The 16,325-nt window shown below is 38.8% G+C and overlaps 2 protein-coding genes across 3 annotated transcripts in view; both read left to right on the top strand.

The window, feature by feature from the left end:
* cntn1a (contactin 1a) overlaps positions 1-6,372 on the top strand; it is a 68,548-nt gene extending 62,176 nt beyond the window's left edge. For both annotated transcript variants that reach the window (XM_077596081.1, XM_077596080.1), the window contains 6 exons: positions 893-1,127; positions 2,342-2,445; positions 2,569-2,758; positions 3,835-3,947; positions 4,011-4,167; positions 5,475-6,372. In XM_077596081.1, coding sequence (XP_077452207.1) covers positions 893-1,127; positions 2,342-2,445; positions 2,569-2,758; positions 3,835-3,947; positions 4,011-4,167; positions 5,475-5,551 — 876 coding nt within the window. In that variant the 3' untranslated portion in view covers positions 5,552-6,372. The remainder of the gene's footprint in view (positions 1-892; positions 1,128-2,341; positions 2,446-2,568; positions 2,759-3,834; positions 3,948-4,010; positions 4,168-5,474) is intronic.
* Positions 6,373-11,001: 4,629 nt separating this feature from the next.
* Positions 11,002-16,325, top strand: part of LOC144071235 (PDZ domain-containing RING finger protein 4) — a 115,453-nt gene continuing 110,129 nt past the window's right edge. Inside the window, exon 1 of the mRNA XM_077596155.1 lies at positions 11,002-11,413. Coding sequence (XP_077452281.1) covers positions 11,117-11,413 — 297 coding nt within the window. The 5' untranslated portion in view covers positions 11,002-11,116. The remainder of the gene's footprint in view (positions 11,414-16,325) is intronic.

Raw genomic sequence — 16,325 nt, 5'->3', positions numbered from 1 at the left:
GAATCACATTAGAATTAAAGTGTATTGCGAGTCAATAGCATTGAAATATTATTATTCAATGCCATCCTTCCTGGTTGAAATGGATTTGATGCTTATGTGTCAATGGTCGTAAATAAGTTAAGGCCGACTGGCAATAAAATGATCCTGTGAATGAAGATATTGTGAAAAATAATATCATTTTTGCATTTAAGAAATGAAAAAAATGGAATTATCAGAAGTTAACTGTGGACTGCATACAATTAAATGCGATTAAAATCTCTCATTGCATGACAGAAAAATGCATATATTTATTTATAAATTTATTTATATTTGTATTTATTTATTTATATGTTTATTTATATCTATTTTTTTAATTTATATGTTTATTTATTTATATCTTTTTATTTATTTATATGTTTATTTATTTATATCTATTTTTTTATTTTTATTTATTTACTAATTAATTAATTCATTAACTTATTTATGTCTAAAATGTCTTGTGTCTGTGTCTGTATTCTCACCCTCTTGCAACTGTGACAATGAAATTTCCCGAAAATGGGATGAATAAAGTTATCTAATCTAATCTAATCTAATTTACACGATTTCCAAATTTTGTGACTGGAAAAAAGTCAAGATTAAAACAAAATACTAAACGTTTCGCACATTAATTGTAAACAATGGAGATGCACTGTTTTAGTGACAACTCCATCTAGTGTTAAAGATGAGTAGTGCAATAGAATGTAGGCTCTATTTAAGATCATCTTGTTGGCCATATTCAATGATATTCTCTCATTTTCTGCAAGCCAATAATACAAAAAAAGAATATACTATACTACATTTTGAAAAAATATATATTATACAAACCTACATGTGTCTTTTCAGAATTTTAATCTTGCATTATCGTCTTAAACAGCCCGTCCAGGAGCAGTACTACTACGGGCCGTCTTTTGGCTACATCGTGGCCTTCAGACCTCGAAGCGGCGTGGAGTGGACGCAAGTGACCGTGTCGGACCCCCAGGCCAGGCGCTACGTGCACAAAGACGCCTCCATTGCGCCCGCCACGGAATTCATCGTGAAAATCCAAGCGTACAACGGCAAAGGGGAGGGGCCCTACAGTCTGCCCAAGACCGTCGTTTCCGCTCAAGACCGTAAGTAAAAATCATCCAAACCCGGGGGAAGAGTTTTAGGGGGGGTTATCGAGATGTGTGCGGACCCTGAATAGTTATTATTAACCTCCACTGCGGGACCTCAGATGTAACCACTTGCATGCTGAGTCAAATGGGGTTGCCACGGCAACAGCGGAAGGAAAGACCACCGTTTGGAGATTTTGCCAGGAACGACAAACCTTTTATTTTTTAATCTGGTTTTACTTGGCAATTTATTTGAAATTGGGTAATTTACGTATATGTATATAATGTACTTTAAATTTTAACCCTTTAGAAGCCCTCATTCAGCTCATTGGCTATCATTGATGGCACATTCGTTCATTGGATTTTCATTGATTTCATTTTTTTAATTATGGCAGAAATTTATTTTAATAACATAAATTCAACTCATTGGCTGCCATTGACGGCAGATTTATTCATTGGGTTTTATTGTTTTGATTTTTTTTAATTATGAGAGAAATTTATTTTAATAACAAAAATTCAACTCATTGGCTGCCATTGACGGCACATTCGTTCATTGGATTTAATTGTTTTTTTTTATTATGACAGAAAATTATTTTAATGATATATTTAAATTATCAGCACATTTTGGGTCACAATATTAAATTCTGGTATACAATTGTGACGCAACTGTGATGTCTCTATAAATGGATGACAGGTTTTTATAGGGTTATGTTGTTGTTTTATTGTTGTTGTTTTATTCATTCATTTTCTGAACCGCATATTCTTATAAGGGTTTGGGGGTGCTGGAACCTATCCCAGCTGACTTCAGGCAAAAAAATGGTGGCCAGCCAATCACAGGGCACAAGGAGACAAAGGCCAACCAATCACAGCTCAGGTTACACAATTTAGAGTGTTCAACCAGCTAGCCTAGCATGCATGTTTTTGGAATGTGGGAGGAAACTAGAGTACCCGGAGAAAACCCACACGAACATGCAAACTCCACACAGTGAGGACCGACCCGGGATCGAACCCTCGACCCCAGAACCGTAAGGCCGACACGCTAACCATTCGAATGCCGGGCCGTCGTTATTGTTTTAAGGACCAAAAATTGCCATTTGCCCTGTAAAGGTCCACATTAGCCTAGCGATAAGTACATATCAAGTGGATGTTGATTAATATGTTACGTAAAACAAACTCAAGCTGAAAACGTCAACCCAACATCACCGCGTTTGACCACACGTGTTTCGTTCCAGCGCCCACCGATTCTCCCGGAAGCCTTAACGGCAAAGTGCTGTCCGCCACCGAAGCTAACGTGTGGTGGTTCCCCATCCCGCAGAGCAACATAGACGGATACCAGGTGGGTCAACCATCTGCACAAGAACGCCATCCAGTCCAGGAAACCAGTCCATGTTTTCCCATACTCATAAATATCACCTGTTAATGTGGTTTTAGAAACAAATAGGATCACTTTTGCTTTTAGGTGAAGTACTGGAGGAAACAGGAAGACAGTGAAAGGCAGGCCAAGATGGTGGTCTCCATGGGTCCGGAGAACTACACCAGAGTGGACGGGATGAAACCCGACTCGGTTTATCTGGTTGAGATCCGTGGCTTTAACTCTGCCGGATACGGGCCGCCTAGCGAACGGTTGGAGATTCACACCAAGAAACAACGTAGGTTATCAATGGCGATACTGCGTGTACGTCTATTGTGAACAATTACATACCTGTCAACCTCTGCCGCTAACTGCCCTTATAAATGATTATGATTCCCCTTACAAACCCCCCAAAAACCTTACAAACACCGTACGACTCGTCAAGGAGAAGTACAAGTCTTCCAAGCATCATGAAGTTTCCACCATTGAACCTCCAACGACTCTGCAGTTTGACTAACACTCCCTTTTTTAGCCCATTTTAGTGTTGTTCTCCCCCATTCTGACTTTCCAGAAAGTACATCAGGTTTTTTCTTTCTTTTCTTTTCTTGCTGAAACTCTAATTTCAGCAAAAGTCTCAATAATGACTGCAATGAACCCGTTCTTCACAAGCCATGCCAGGAAGAAAATTAAAGTGATAAAATAGAAGTATGAGCGCCAACGAGGAAAACTGTCAATTGCTCGGTACATGAGAAACACCCAACCCTCCTGAGATGCAGCCTCGTACACAGTAAAGATACTTGTCACTCGTCGTACGGTGTTTGTAAGGTTTTTTGGGGGTTAGTAAGGGGAATCATAATCATTTATAAGGGCAGTTATCGGCAGAGGTTGACAGGTATGCAATTAGCCAGTCAAATTTCTTTTAGGGTTTCTGGGAGCAGCTATTGGGTGGAAAACAAAGTCGGTTGAGGAAGCACGTTTTAGCCGATATAGTTTTGGAAAAAAGTCCACAATCCGGCCAATACAGTCATTTATTTCAAAATAGAGCAAAGATAAACAGATAAAACGCTAAACAAAATTCTAAAGTAAAAAAAGAATGAGATTCAAGAAAAAAAAAAAACGTGAAGGAATTATTAATAAATAAAGTACATATATATATAATATCGGATTTTCTCGCATATACGCCATATTTGTAAGGCCAAAAAATGATGACTGAATCAAGGGTACGGCTTATATGCGCAGTCTAAGCCCATGAATTTCAAATGAGTTTGGGTTATATTTGTCGTGTATTTACATTGAGCGCGAATAGCTTTTCTATTACAAAAACTCTGCCAAATTCCATGTCTCCCTTAATGGTTGATATTTTTATCCCATCAGCTCCCGGTAAAGCTCCCAGGATCCTTGGGAAAAAGATGAAGGGCAAGACGGTAAACGTGGCTTGGGGACACGTGGAGACGTTGACGAACGAAGCGCCGGTCGAGGGTTACAAAGTAAGCGCGTAAACGTGTAAAGGTGCTTGGAACTGGACCTACCTTTGACAAATTCGTGTGCAGGTCCTGTACAGGCCGCAGAGCCAACCCGGAGGGAAGCTCTACTGGACCAAGTCGCGACACATTGAACTGCCCGTCTACGAGAACGAGACCTACGTGGTGGAGGTCCGAGCGTTCACCGAGGGCGGCGACGGCGCCGTCTCGCAAATCTTCATCACGGGTAACGTAGCTCGGGGAGGATTTTCGTTGCTTCAAACGGGAATCCTGGATCTGAATTATTGAGACTATTGCGCTAACGGCTCAAATCACCGTGCACGCGTTTCCATTGGCCAGATTGAAAATGTCACTTTGGATTCGTACCTAGCTCACTTGAAGCCTATTATTTAAAAGCTATTTCTTTCTAGTCAGTTACATGACACAATGTAACAAAATACAATATCAAGGCAACAAGTCATCATGTACAAAGTATCGTGCAACTTTATTTACCATAACAACGCAATATATTAACACACTGACGCAACATTGCAAAGTGTCGTATCATCACAAAAGCCCATTTGTATGGATAAAAAAAACGCACTCTAGGCTAGCATAACGCAGTCATCTGACATAAAAGGACAAATTGTAATAAACATTTCAAATATATAAATATGTAAAGCAACTCTACAAAGATTTACCCTCACGCAACATACTATCACAAAATATAGCACTAAATACCAATACATATTGTATATATAAGTTTAGTGGAACATGAAACATGCGGTAGGTAGCATAAAGACGCTTAACATAACACTAAACATAAACTTTGCATAGCATATAAAATACATTTTACCCAAAACACAACTTTGCATAACATAAAACATTAATTTTATACAAAGCACAACTTAGCATAACATAAAACAGTCAGACTCGGGTTGGGTTCGCGGGCCGCGTTAAGGTCAGCTCGATTTCATGTCATTTTAGATATAATATTTAGATTTTTTTAATAAATGGATTAAAAGAACTGGATTAAAAGCCCTGAATATTCAGTTTTTTATAGATCTAAAACAATGTTTATTTGAGCTTTTTTAAAATATATTTTTAGATTTTACAAAATGATTTTTGAACTAAAAACACAGAAAAAAATGCATTAAAAATTACAACAATTGTTTTAAAAGGGGAAAAATCAGGAAACTTAATATACATCCACACTTTTCATTTGAATTTGATCCTAAAACAGAAACTCGGCACTCATGATTTACTTACACAGGCCGGACAAAATGATGCGGGGGGCCAGATTTGGCCCCCGGGCCGCCACTTTGACACGTGATCTACACAATCTTGAACTTTGTGCACCGACTGATTGGGCACCCCGTCCACTTTGTAGAAAATTTGAGACTTTTAAGTGCGCCCTAGGTGAGTAAATATGTGCATTTGTACATTTTTTTAATCGCTTAATAAGGGGATTTGCAATCATTAATAAGGGGAGCAATTAACCGAGATTGACAGGTATGCATTCTGCTTTTAAAGTACCACTTTTGTACCTTTCAGGAGGAAGCATCATGGCCGCCCAGCCTCTCCACACACTCGGCCTGCTTTTGACGACCCTTCTCTGCCTGAACCTCTGAATGTAGCGCCATCTTCCTGTTCACCGCCACGTGAAAGACTCTCTCTTTTACACTGGGAAGGATTTACCAGGACTTTTTGGGACTCTTTCCACAGTCGTCGACTCACACTCATTCCAACTCTTGCCCGTTCCGGAAGATTCTCGTGGGTCGACGCGAAAACGCGCGGAAATGAGCTTCCCTTATTTATCCGCGAAAAAAAAAGCCTCTTTAGTGGAGCCCCCAAGGAGCTCTGTCAAATGTATCGAAATATGCCTTATGTAAAAGTCCGCGCTCGTCTTTCGCGGCGACCCGTTTCAAAACGCTCATTTTCGACGGGAACGAAACAACGCCACGCGGCATCCCGTAGTTTGAAGCTCAAAAATCACCCGTGAAGGATGAGCGCGTACGTTTACGAGTATCGCTATACTGTAGATGTCTTTCTTTACCTGCGCCTGTACCCGCAATTCCATTTTTTTTCCCGTTTTTTTAATACTTAAAATGAAACGCGGCCTTCGCTAAATGGATACAGTCAAAGCAAAGCTCAATGTTTGATTGACGTGACATCAAAAAATGCCGATATTTTTAAGTCAATACCGTATTTCCTAGTGGGTTTTAAGCACGGGACGAGGGCGTTAATTGTACAAATTAACTTTTAGGACAGTATATATATTTTTATCGTGTTTAAATGATAATCCTGAATTGAAATATTTATGAGATCAAATATAGGATATAGTATGACGCTATTTACGTTAGTAGTCGCTTTCAATTTAGAAGGTCCTTCGTGCGTGCTGAAATGTGATTAATTCCATTTGTTTTGTTAAAATAAATCTTAATGGAGGCTACGACTTGAGGAAATACGGTAATTTGAGGACGTTCTTCTTTGTTGTTAATATTTTGATCAGGCTGCAAACTTTGGGGGGGGGGGGGGGGGGTTGGGGGTGTGGTCAGGCAGATGTTTGAACCATAATCACAATTCATGGTTTTCACATCGGCCTCATAATTCTAAGATTCTGGATTTTAATCTGACACCCGTTCTCCACGTTTTCGTGGACTTTGTGCCGTAATTCCGGCATTTCCCAAATGTCAGGTTCAATTTCCTGTAGATCAGGGGTAAGGACCCTATGGCTCATGAGCCACATGTGGCTTGAATATGGCTCCCTGGTAGCTAAAAATATGGAAACCACTGTTAAGAGAACCGAGTCAGAAAACGCACCAATAGGAGCATCACAACCTCTATTCATTGATTACCAACAGCGTAACAATGTTGTCAAAAAAAATCAGACTTTTTATACTTCAAAAGTGATGAAATGACAAAAAATGCACACATTTTCAGGTTTTTTGACTTTTAAATTCTGAATACAGCTCTCAAGGAATGACATTTGAAAATTTTGGCACCACCGCTGTAGATTCGAAGAAATAGTTACAGCTAGCATGCTATGCTAGCATCTTCCATGGTAACAATTTGACCAAATTCTAACCCACCGTATTTTCACGACTATAAGGCGCACCGTATTATAAGGCGCACCCTCAATGAATGACAATTTTTTTTCCATATATAAGGCGCACTGGATTATAAGGCGCCCTGTCTATTTTGGAGAAAATTTAAGACTTAAGTGCGCCTTATAGTCGTGAAAATACGATATTTTGAAAGAGATCGCAATGCGCAAGTAAAGCATTTTCTTCCATTCATGCGAGCGCCACGGCGATTCGCTTCGGGCCAATCAAGCGTATTCCGGATCCCCAAATCCGATCTGATTGGACACCCGTGAACAACACCGTTCCCAGAAGTTGATAAAGTCAACAAGCTGACACTGCCAAACAAACATTTTGCTGTAAAACAACCAACTGGGGAAGCACAAAAGCAGATGCTCCAATTGGAAATGCGAGAAAGTTTATGATCAACGCAGGAAAAGTCATCTTCTGTCCTGGCATGCAAAATGAATCAATTTATGAGCCTTAGTGCTGAGAAAGCTTTTATTTTGGATGCGGACCACTCGCCAGAATTGTCACAGATTCACAGTTTTTAACAATTTAGATGACGAAGCTTGGAGTTTGTGTTGTTTTTTTTTCCAGGAATTTGACGTTATGATGCAAGTTTTGAGTTTGTTGACATGAGCTATTTTTGCTTTGGCTGTATCATAAAAAAAACATATCAGGATTGGTTTGCATTTTTTGTTCCTTTTGCGTCGTGGGACGTTTTAGTCGAGCAGTTCAGTTCAGTTTGGTTGACCGCATCGGATTTCAACAATCCAAACGATTCTTCGTGTACAGATTGCATTTTATGGTACTCGAACGTGTATTTTGGCTATCTTCACAATATGCTAACACGTTTCCACTAAGCAGTACAGTCTTGCCAGTTCAGTATACAATTTAGATTGCTAAAATCTTAAAAAAAAACACATTTTCCATTGCGGAATGTCAATAAAATCAACAGTGAATATAAATACGATACATTGGTTATTAAAAAAAAAACTAAGGCTTGGACAGCGGACAGAAAATACGACAAAAATTGTGTTCCTTACCCAAATTGTCCGTTTTTTCCAAGGAAACTGCCAACTGAACGGACCCTGACTGCCAAGTGAAAACGAGGCATTAGCATTTCATGCTAGCTTTTCATGCTAACTTTACACTCGTCATTACTTGGCCACTTTTTAATTCGAGTAACAAAACAACATATCTAGCTCCTCTTAGGATACCGCGTTTTATCGTCACAGGACGATAAGACACGTTCTTATTTTTCGTAACTGTCGTACGTTAAAATGCTGCGTTTGGATTGGACCGTGGCCACGCTTTGTATGTTGTGATCAGCTACCGCTAAGTGCTTCTCCCAGTTTTCCCTCCTTCCTTCCTTCCGTCCGTCCAACAGATGAGCGCAGAGGGTTGCCAAATGCATGATGGATTGCCTTCAAGGTTAGCGACATTTTCGTTTTTTCCCGTTTTTTCCCCCCGTTGCGACGCTTAGTACATTCCAACGAGCATGAAATATACATTCCATCCTGCGTGGCTTCCCTTAAAAGCAACTTGGGGTGTCCTAACTCAACAACCTCATCTGTTGCCTGTCGTTTGTCATGGAAGGTTTGGGAGTGATTTTTAATTTTCTTTTTCTTTTTTTTGCTAGAAAAAACACCTAAAATCTTAGTTGCCACACTTGAGAGATCAAGCTGGAACTGCTCGTTGGTTGACAATAAAAGTGTAGTCAATTGTCGGCTTCTTTATTCATTCATCCATTTTCAAGGGTCGCGGGGGGGGGTGCCGGAGCCTATCCCAGCTGACTATAGGCGCCAGGTGGGGGACACCCTGAATCGGTGGACAGCCAATCGCAGGGCTCAAAACGGACAACCATTCATAGCTATGTGCAGTTTTAGCATACAATTAGCCTTGCACTCAATGTTTTTGTGGCGCGAGAGGAAACCGGAGTACCCGGAGATAACCCACGCAAGCCCGGGGAGAACATGCAAATTCCACATAGTTCAGTGAAGAGCCAATCGCAGGCCATTCATAGCTATGTGCAATTTTAGGATACAATTAGCCTAGCACGCATGTTATTGGGGTGCGAGGGGAAACCGGAGTACCTGAAGATAATCCACGCAAGCCCGGGGAGAACATGCAAACTCCACACAGTTCGGTGGAGAGCCAATCGTCGGGCACAAAACGGACAACCAGTCATAGCTAGGTGGAGTTTAGCATAAAGTTAGCCTAGCACGCAAGTTTTTGGGGTGTTAGAGGGAACCGGAGTACCCGGAGATAACCCACGCAGGTCTGGACAGAACATGCAAACCACACAGTTCGGTGGAGAGCCAATCATAGGGCACAAAACGGACAACCATTCATAGCTAGGTGCAATTTAGCATAGAATTAGCCTAGCATGCATGTTTTTGGGATGTGAAAGCGGAATACCCAGAGATAACCCACGTAAGCCCAGGGAGACCATGCAAACTCCACACAGTGAGGATCAACCTGGGATTGAACCCACAACCCCAGAACTGCGAGGCCGACACGCTAACCACTCAACCACCGGGCTGCCACGGTTAGTTAATTTATTTTCTAAATATCAGGAGTCAGCATTTTTAGCCCGTGGGAATTAATTGCTGTGGGAAAACGATGGAAGATTTGCCTCTGGTAAATGACGCTAATTATTCACTGTCACATTGCGGCCCGTGTCGGTTGCGTTTTAGGCCAGAGGCAAAATGAAGCGGCTCAGGCACGGTAAGTGCATGCATGTGATTCATTATTCTTGTCTAAACTTCTCCACCACATCCACTTAAAGCAGTCGTCAGCCATTTCATTCTCCCGAACTTGTCATCTCCACATTTTGAATGATTCCTTCCTGAGGTTGCCAGAAAAAAATATATATATTTCCATTTTTTTTCCCCTTAACCAGTCATCTTTGAAGTTTTTGGGGTATATGACATCATTGATCATTTGTTATTCAGTCTTAAATAACCAACTTTTCTTTTCTCTGCTCCAATAGAGACGACAACGATGATCATACACCAAATTGATCGGACAATTTTAAGATGTAGTTCATCAAAATGTCAGCACCATCTTAAGCAAAAACATCTGCTGGACTTTGAACTACTATTCGGTGTCCTACTCATGAAATTAAGATTAAGTATAGCGTTTCAATTTGACCTTTTTCAAATAATGTACATTCATAGTTTTTTTAGTGAGTGACCCAGAATTTCTAAATGTATTTGCATGAAGAAATAATTAAGCTACAATAATGATCATCAGTTCAAAACATATAAATTTGAATAATAATATTTAAATTGTTTTTAAATGACCAAAAATACTCACTTTGCTCTATCATAAGTGAATAACCTGACATTTTAAGTTAAATTAAGTTGAATCAAATGCTCAGTATGGACAGCACGGTGGAGAGTGGTTCGTGCATCGGGCTCACAGTGCTGGGGTCACGGGTTCGATCCCAGCTCAGTTTTCAATGTGTGGAGTTTGCATGGTCTCCTTAGGCTTGCATGTTTTTTTCACAGGTACTCTGGTTTCCTCCCACATCCCAAAAACATGCATGCTAGGCTAATCGTATGCTAAATTTCCCTTAGCTATGATTGGTTGTCCATCTTGTGCCCGGTGATTGGTTGGCCACCAATTCAAGATATCCATAGTTTACTGGGATAGGCTCCAGTGACCCTCGTGAGGATAAGCGGTTCAAAAAATTAATGAAAAAAAATTAAATTGAATATTCAGTACAAACAACTGCAATGTTGTCACCCTTAAAACAAAACAAACAAAAATAAAAACAAAGGATAGTTCCAAAACATGCCTAATAAAACTCAAACGTGGGGTTAAAAATCACCAAAAGGAGTATTTGCAAGCCGCTGTTTTATTTTGAAGGCGTCTTTAAAAAAAACATCCGCATTTCAACCGGAAATTTGAACCGGCACACCTGCACTAATTAGACTCCAACGGAACTAGCGGAAGGTTTACGTTAGGCCCGCCCCCAATGACGTCAAACTCCTCCCACCTCGTGTCGCCTCGCGGAGGCTTTCGAACTCTGCAAACTTTTATCTTTTTTCCGCGTGTAGAATTTCCAAAGTACGCGTGCCGAATGCTCCGCCGCGTTTTTGGATGTCGAACCCGGACGGAAAGATGGAAACGCACAGCAAAAAGGACGCCACGATGCTCCGGGATCTCCGGCGGGGAAGCGCTGAACTCCTACCCGGCGAGGAAGCCTCTCAGGCCGGCTGCGAGCCGCAGCCGGTCGCGCTGATTGATGATCTGGACGCGAGACGGCTGACTTGGGCTCAGCGAGCTCGAACCTTGGAACTGGAAGGTGTGGAGCAACCTGGCCATCCGTTTTGGAAACTTCGCCAGTGTTTGCTCAAATTGGACACGATTGCGCGTCAACTTTTGGACTTTTACCAGGTAGGATGACTTTAAAATTTCCATTCATATACTGCAAAGATAGGGAAAAATATGAGGTCATTTTTTTCCTCTTGGTTTTAACACTATAAAACGTTGCATTTGTTTGTTTAAATAGGAGTATAACAACTAAAATAGGGTTTCTTTAATCCACTACTGTGGTTTATATATTTATATTTATATATTTTGAGTCATTCCCTTCATGTATGAATTTAAAGGTGCCCAAACTTTAGTAAATACAAGAAATCCATCCCCAAATTATTGATAAAAACACCTTATTTTCCTTTTCAAGTGCTAAATATGCTTCTCCCAAATATTTTTTTCATAATAGCCTTACATAGGAGTAAATAGAATGTGACTTATAATATAAGCTTGCTTCAGCCACTCTTAATATTTATGTTTAAGTCAAGAAATTTGAAGATAGTGGCCTTAAGAAAATGATTTTTTTATACATATAATAACATAGTATTGATTTCAAACCGTATTTTCATGGCAATAATGTGCTTGTATGACGTCAAATTGTCTGCAAAAAACATGTTTTCCTCATTTTAAGGTAAGTGCTATTTAACAAAAGTTCCTTGCTCACTTGAATATGAAACCCATTTTTTTATGATGTGATATTATGAAACCGACTTTGCTATTGTTGAGTTTAAACCTCATTCATTTTTGACTGCTGACCACCAAACTTGCTCTTTGTTCATGTACTGTGGCAGGTAAGTTTGTTTATTTATTATTATTATTATTATTATTATCTTTTTGTGTATTTTTTCTTAGTTGATCACATATTCATAACTAGATAGAAGTGGTCTTTTTTATATTTAGAAATATACTTATATATAAGTGGAATGTTGACAGACAGAAACATTTTCATCAAGTGAGTCATAAAAAAATGACCAAACGGGGGAATTTTCAATGGGCAAGCTCATTAAAAGTTTATAATTGTGTTAATCAAAAAGTTCCGCTTTGATAACATTTATTTGATCCAAATCTAGGATTGATCGAATAATTTTGGTGTTCTGACTTTTGCTCTTAATTACGCATCCTCACCTTATTGTCTCAAAATAATCGAGGATAATTTGTGTTAAACCAAAAATACTACAAATGAGCCCTGCAAAAAAAACAAAAAACAAGCCAAAACAACTTTGTTCAGGGCTCTTTTATCAATCTTCCTTTTTAAAACACATTCCAACTAAACTAAACCTTGCAATCATTTCCCATTTAAAGCAAAAAGCGTATTGATTTCTACAGAACGGCCGACACAAAATGGTGGCAACGTGAACTGGTTGCAGATCGATTCCCAAAACGACAAACTAAAATAGCTTTAACGTTGAATCCCCTCATCTTTAATTCTCGACTTCTTGCCAGACGATTTTCTTCCTCATTTCTAGTCAACTCGAAATGCCACGTTAAAACCAAAAGTTGAATAATTAAAGCTGCCAACAATCCGTTTTCACAATCTGATCATTTCGGTTCCTGCTTTATTATTTTTTTGCGGGTGTCTTGGAAATGGTTATGCACAAGTTCCGCTCTATTTATCATTTTCTGGGAATTGACATCTCCACTGTTTATCTTTCAAGCGTGAAAAGAACCACTCCAGTGCACAATTTTAGATTTCCACTCCATTTCAATGGGCTCGTGCTTTTATTAAAGCTAAGTTTAGCATGCACATGCTATTTTTTGTAGGCAAATTTGATTTGATTGATTTATTAAAGGGACAGTAGATATAAATGAACACATTCATGTGAATGAACATATATATGTAAATATGTAAGATGATAGCCAAAGGCTATTTGCCTCTTAAATCCTTCAGCGTACATGTGTCAAAGTGACGGCCCGGGGGCCAAATCTGGCCCGCCGCATCATTTTGTGCGGCCCGGGAAAGTAAATCATGAGTGCCGACTTTCTGTTTTAGGATCAAATTCAAATGAAGAGTATAGATGTATATTAAATTTCCTGATTTTCCCCCTTTTAAATCAATAATTGTCATTTTTTAATCCATATTTTCTGTGTTTTTAGTTCAAAAATCATTTTGTAAAATCTAAAAATAGATTAAAAAAAGCTAAAATAAACATTGTTTTAGATCTATAAAAAACTGAATATTCAGGGATTTTAATCCAGTTCTTTTAATCCATTTATAAAATTAAAAAAAGTCTAAATATTATATCTAAAATAGTTCGGCCCACGTGAAATTAAGTTGACGTTAAAGCGGCCCGCCAACCAACCCTGACACCCTTGCTTTAGCGTTAGCATGTATAACCTCTGATTTCATAGACGTGGGTTTGGCAGATGATGTATTATTGTGGAGCGCGTGGCTCTTTTTGGCTAATACGAACGTATGATGCTGACGTCAAGAATTATTTGAGGCGGAGAATTTTGAGGTTTTTAAAGTCAAAAACTTGCATGGAGGTTTGGAAGCACGATGTTACTGTTGGCGGAAACGTCGTTGATCTAAGGAGCTTTTATTGTTTCAGGCAGGAGAGGAGAAATGGGAAAAAAAATTAAAAAGGGGGGTGTGTAAACTTTTAAAGGACGCTAGGACGAAAAATCCTCCCACTTTCATTGGTTGCCATTGTATTATTACTATATATGCCATGAATTATTAGGATTATCTGTTTTATTCCCATCGGATTTCATCTTTTACGAGTGTTGAGGTTGGTTAGTCGTTTTGAATTTACACATTTTTGTCAATCTGTCAAATCAAGTCGCATTCTTACTGTAAAAGCATACCGTCAAGGCCCGAATATAAGACGACCACTCTCGTTCAAGTAAAAAAAGACTCTTTGAACACTAAATTCAATTTTTAAACAGAAAATAATGATCGTACATCTGAAACAAATGATTATAACAATATATTTGAGAGGAAAAGTACGTTATTTTTGCCTCATTCAAATTATGCAAAAACTGTCTACCACATCTTAATATCTACTGAACATTTAAATATGTTAACTAAAGTGCAATCACATTTTTAAATAGACGGCTTCTGGTTTTTGAAATGTGAATGAACCAATCTACTGTGATAAAGAAATAAAATTGCAATAATAATGAAATTGTGACACAAAATGGCCGAAACTTACGAAGCCATTGTGATTTTCCTCCATTTTACATCACTATTTCAGCAATGCAGGGTACATTTTCACATGCCTTATTAATTTCAAGACATTAATTCATCATTTCCTTCTAATTTTCTCTCATTTTTGTGTTTTCTCACATCTTTCATACAAAATTGTGACACTTTGACCAGGGTTTAGTTGGTAGTTGTGTTAGAACCATGGAACGTATGAGAGAATTTACATATAAAGTACACTTCTACTTACGGAATTTTCAAGTTATTGCATTTCCAGTAGATTATATGCAGTTAATGTATACTTGTGGATTGGAGTTGGGTTTAATTCCTCTTCCTGTTACTGTCTTCCCATTCTTATGTGTTGTAATGTTGTCATCTGACCAGTAGATGGCAGAAAAGCCACATAGTAACTTAGTGATAACCAGTAGTAGTAGCAGTAGTTGCAAGTAGGACCATAAAAATACTATTTAGCACCCTTGACTCAATTTGTATTGCAACAAATTTCAGTTTTCTTGGTGTTTGTGTGGGTGTTCCGGTTTAATTGGCTTCCTATCACATTACAAAAGTGGGAATTTTGGATTAAAGAAAGCCTCAACATTTTCCTGAGAGGTAAAAATGAGGGAGAACTGTTTATTTATTTATTTTTCAGTCAAAACAACTCCAGGATAAATTTATTGCAATGCGGAAAAGCGGCATATAAATCACCCAAACCTAACACATTAATAACTAATTCATCATAAAGCCGATCAGGAGAATTATACCGACGTATGATGACAAATTTAATGAGAATTCGACACGTATAAAAAGTAATAAAGAAGCTGCGAGCCAGTTAATAAACCTTGAATGGAATTTTTTTTCCTCATATACCGAACAATAAAATGCCAAGCTTAGTCGTAACAGTTTTATTTGGTTTTCTGGTGTTTTCTTTTCTTTCTCGCTTTTCTTTTTTTTTATAGTCGACCACTCGCCTTTTCTTCGAACAAGCAATTTTAAAATCACGGATGCTTCCTCCGGGCCTTGTTAAGTGCAAAGTGTGGTGCTCAGCATCCTCTCGCAGAGTTTGATCATCTTTGGCTCCGTTAGGAAAGATTTACAAGCAAACATTGTATACTTTCACCTTTATGGAAGATACATATTTGCACTTTTGCCCCTCTCTCTGCTGCAGTTATGGAAGTTGGACTGTATCCTGCTGACTAAATAAATATTCATGTGTTCTAATGAATTTTAAAATATCACAAACACAAAGACAAGTAAAAATATATATATTTTTAATCAGTATGTGTGCGTTTTAGACTCCAAAAAGTGTTTGCGTTGGACTCATAAGTGGGTAATGGTCTTTGTATGGGGCCTTCGTGTGGTCAAAGCGCGTCATTACAAGTCCAAGTCTTTCTGGATGTCTTGGGGTTGTCGTCATTTGGCGACTGTGACTTGCATAATTGTCGTATTTGGTAGAAAAGTGTATTCTGGGTAGAGGAGAGGAAGTAGAACTATTTTGCTGTTTTTTAAAGCAGTTTTTCCAATGAATAGTCTGTTAAATATGGTATTGGTCAGAGTTTAGGTGCGGGACACTGGGCCAAATGGTTGATTGGTGTAAATTTGTTCAGTTTCACAGATGTTGTGGTGTGTGTTAAATCATGACGTCGATCGTGAGCTAACTGCCGATCGCTAAAGTATTATTGATAGATCGCATGACTAAGATTTGATCCAAGGATTGGATTTGTCGTAAAATGTGATATGGGACTTGAGCTGGCAAAAATCAGCTGACTGAATCAAGGATACGGCTTATATGCGCAGAAATTATGCAAAAAAATGCGGCCAATATGGTCATTTATTTCACAATAGAGCAAAGAT

This window comes from Stigmatopora argus, chromosome 3 (genome assembly GCF_051989625.1).
Source record: "Stigmatopora argus isolate UIUO_Sarg chromosome 3, RoL_Sarg_1.0, whole genome shotgun sequence".
Lineage (NCBI taxonomy): Eukaryota > Metazoa > Chordata > Actinopteri > Syngnathiformes > Syngnathidae > Stigmatopora > Stigmatopora argus.
The sequence above is the reverse complement of the archived record's forward strand: the minus strand, read 5'-3'. Positions and strand labels throughout refer to the sequence as shown.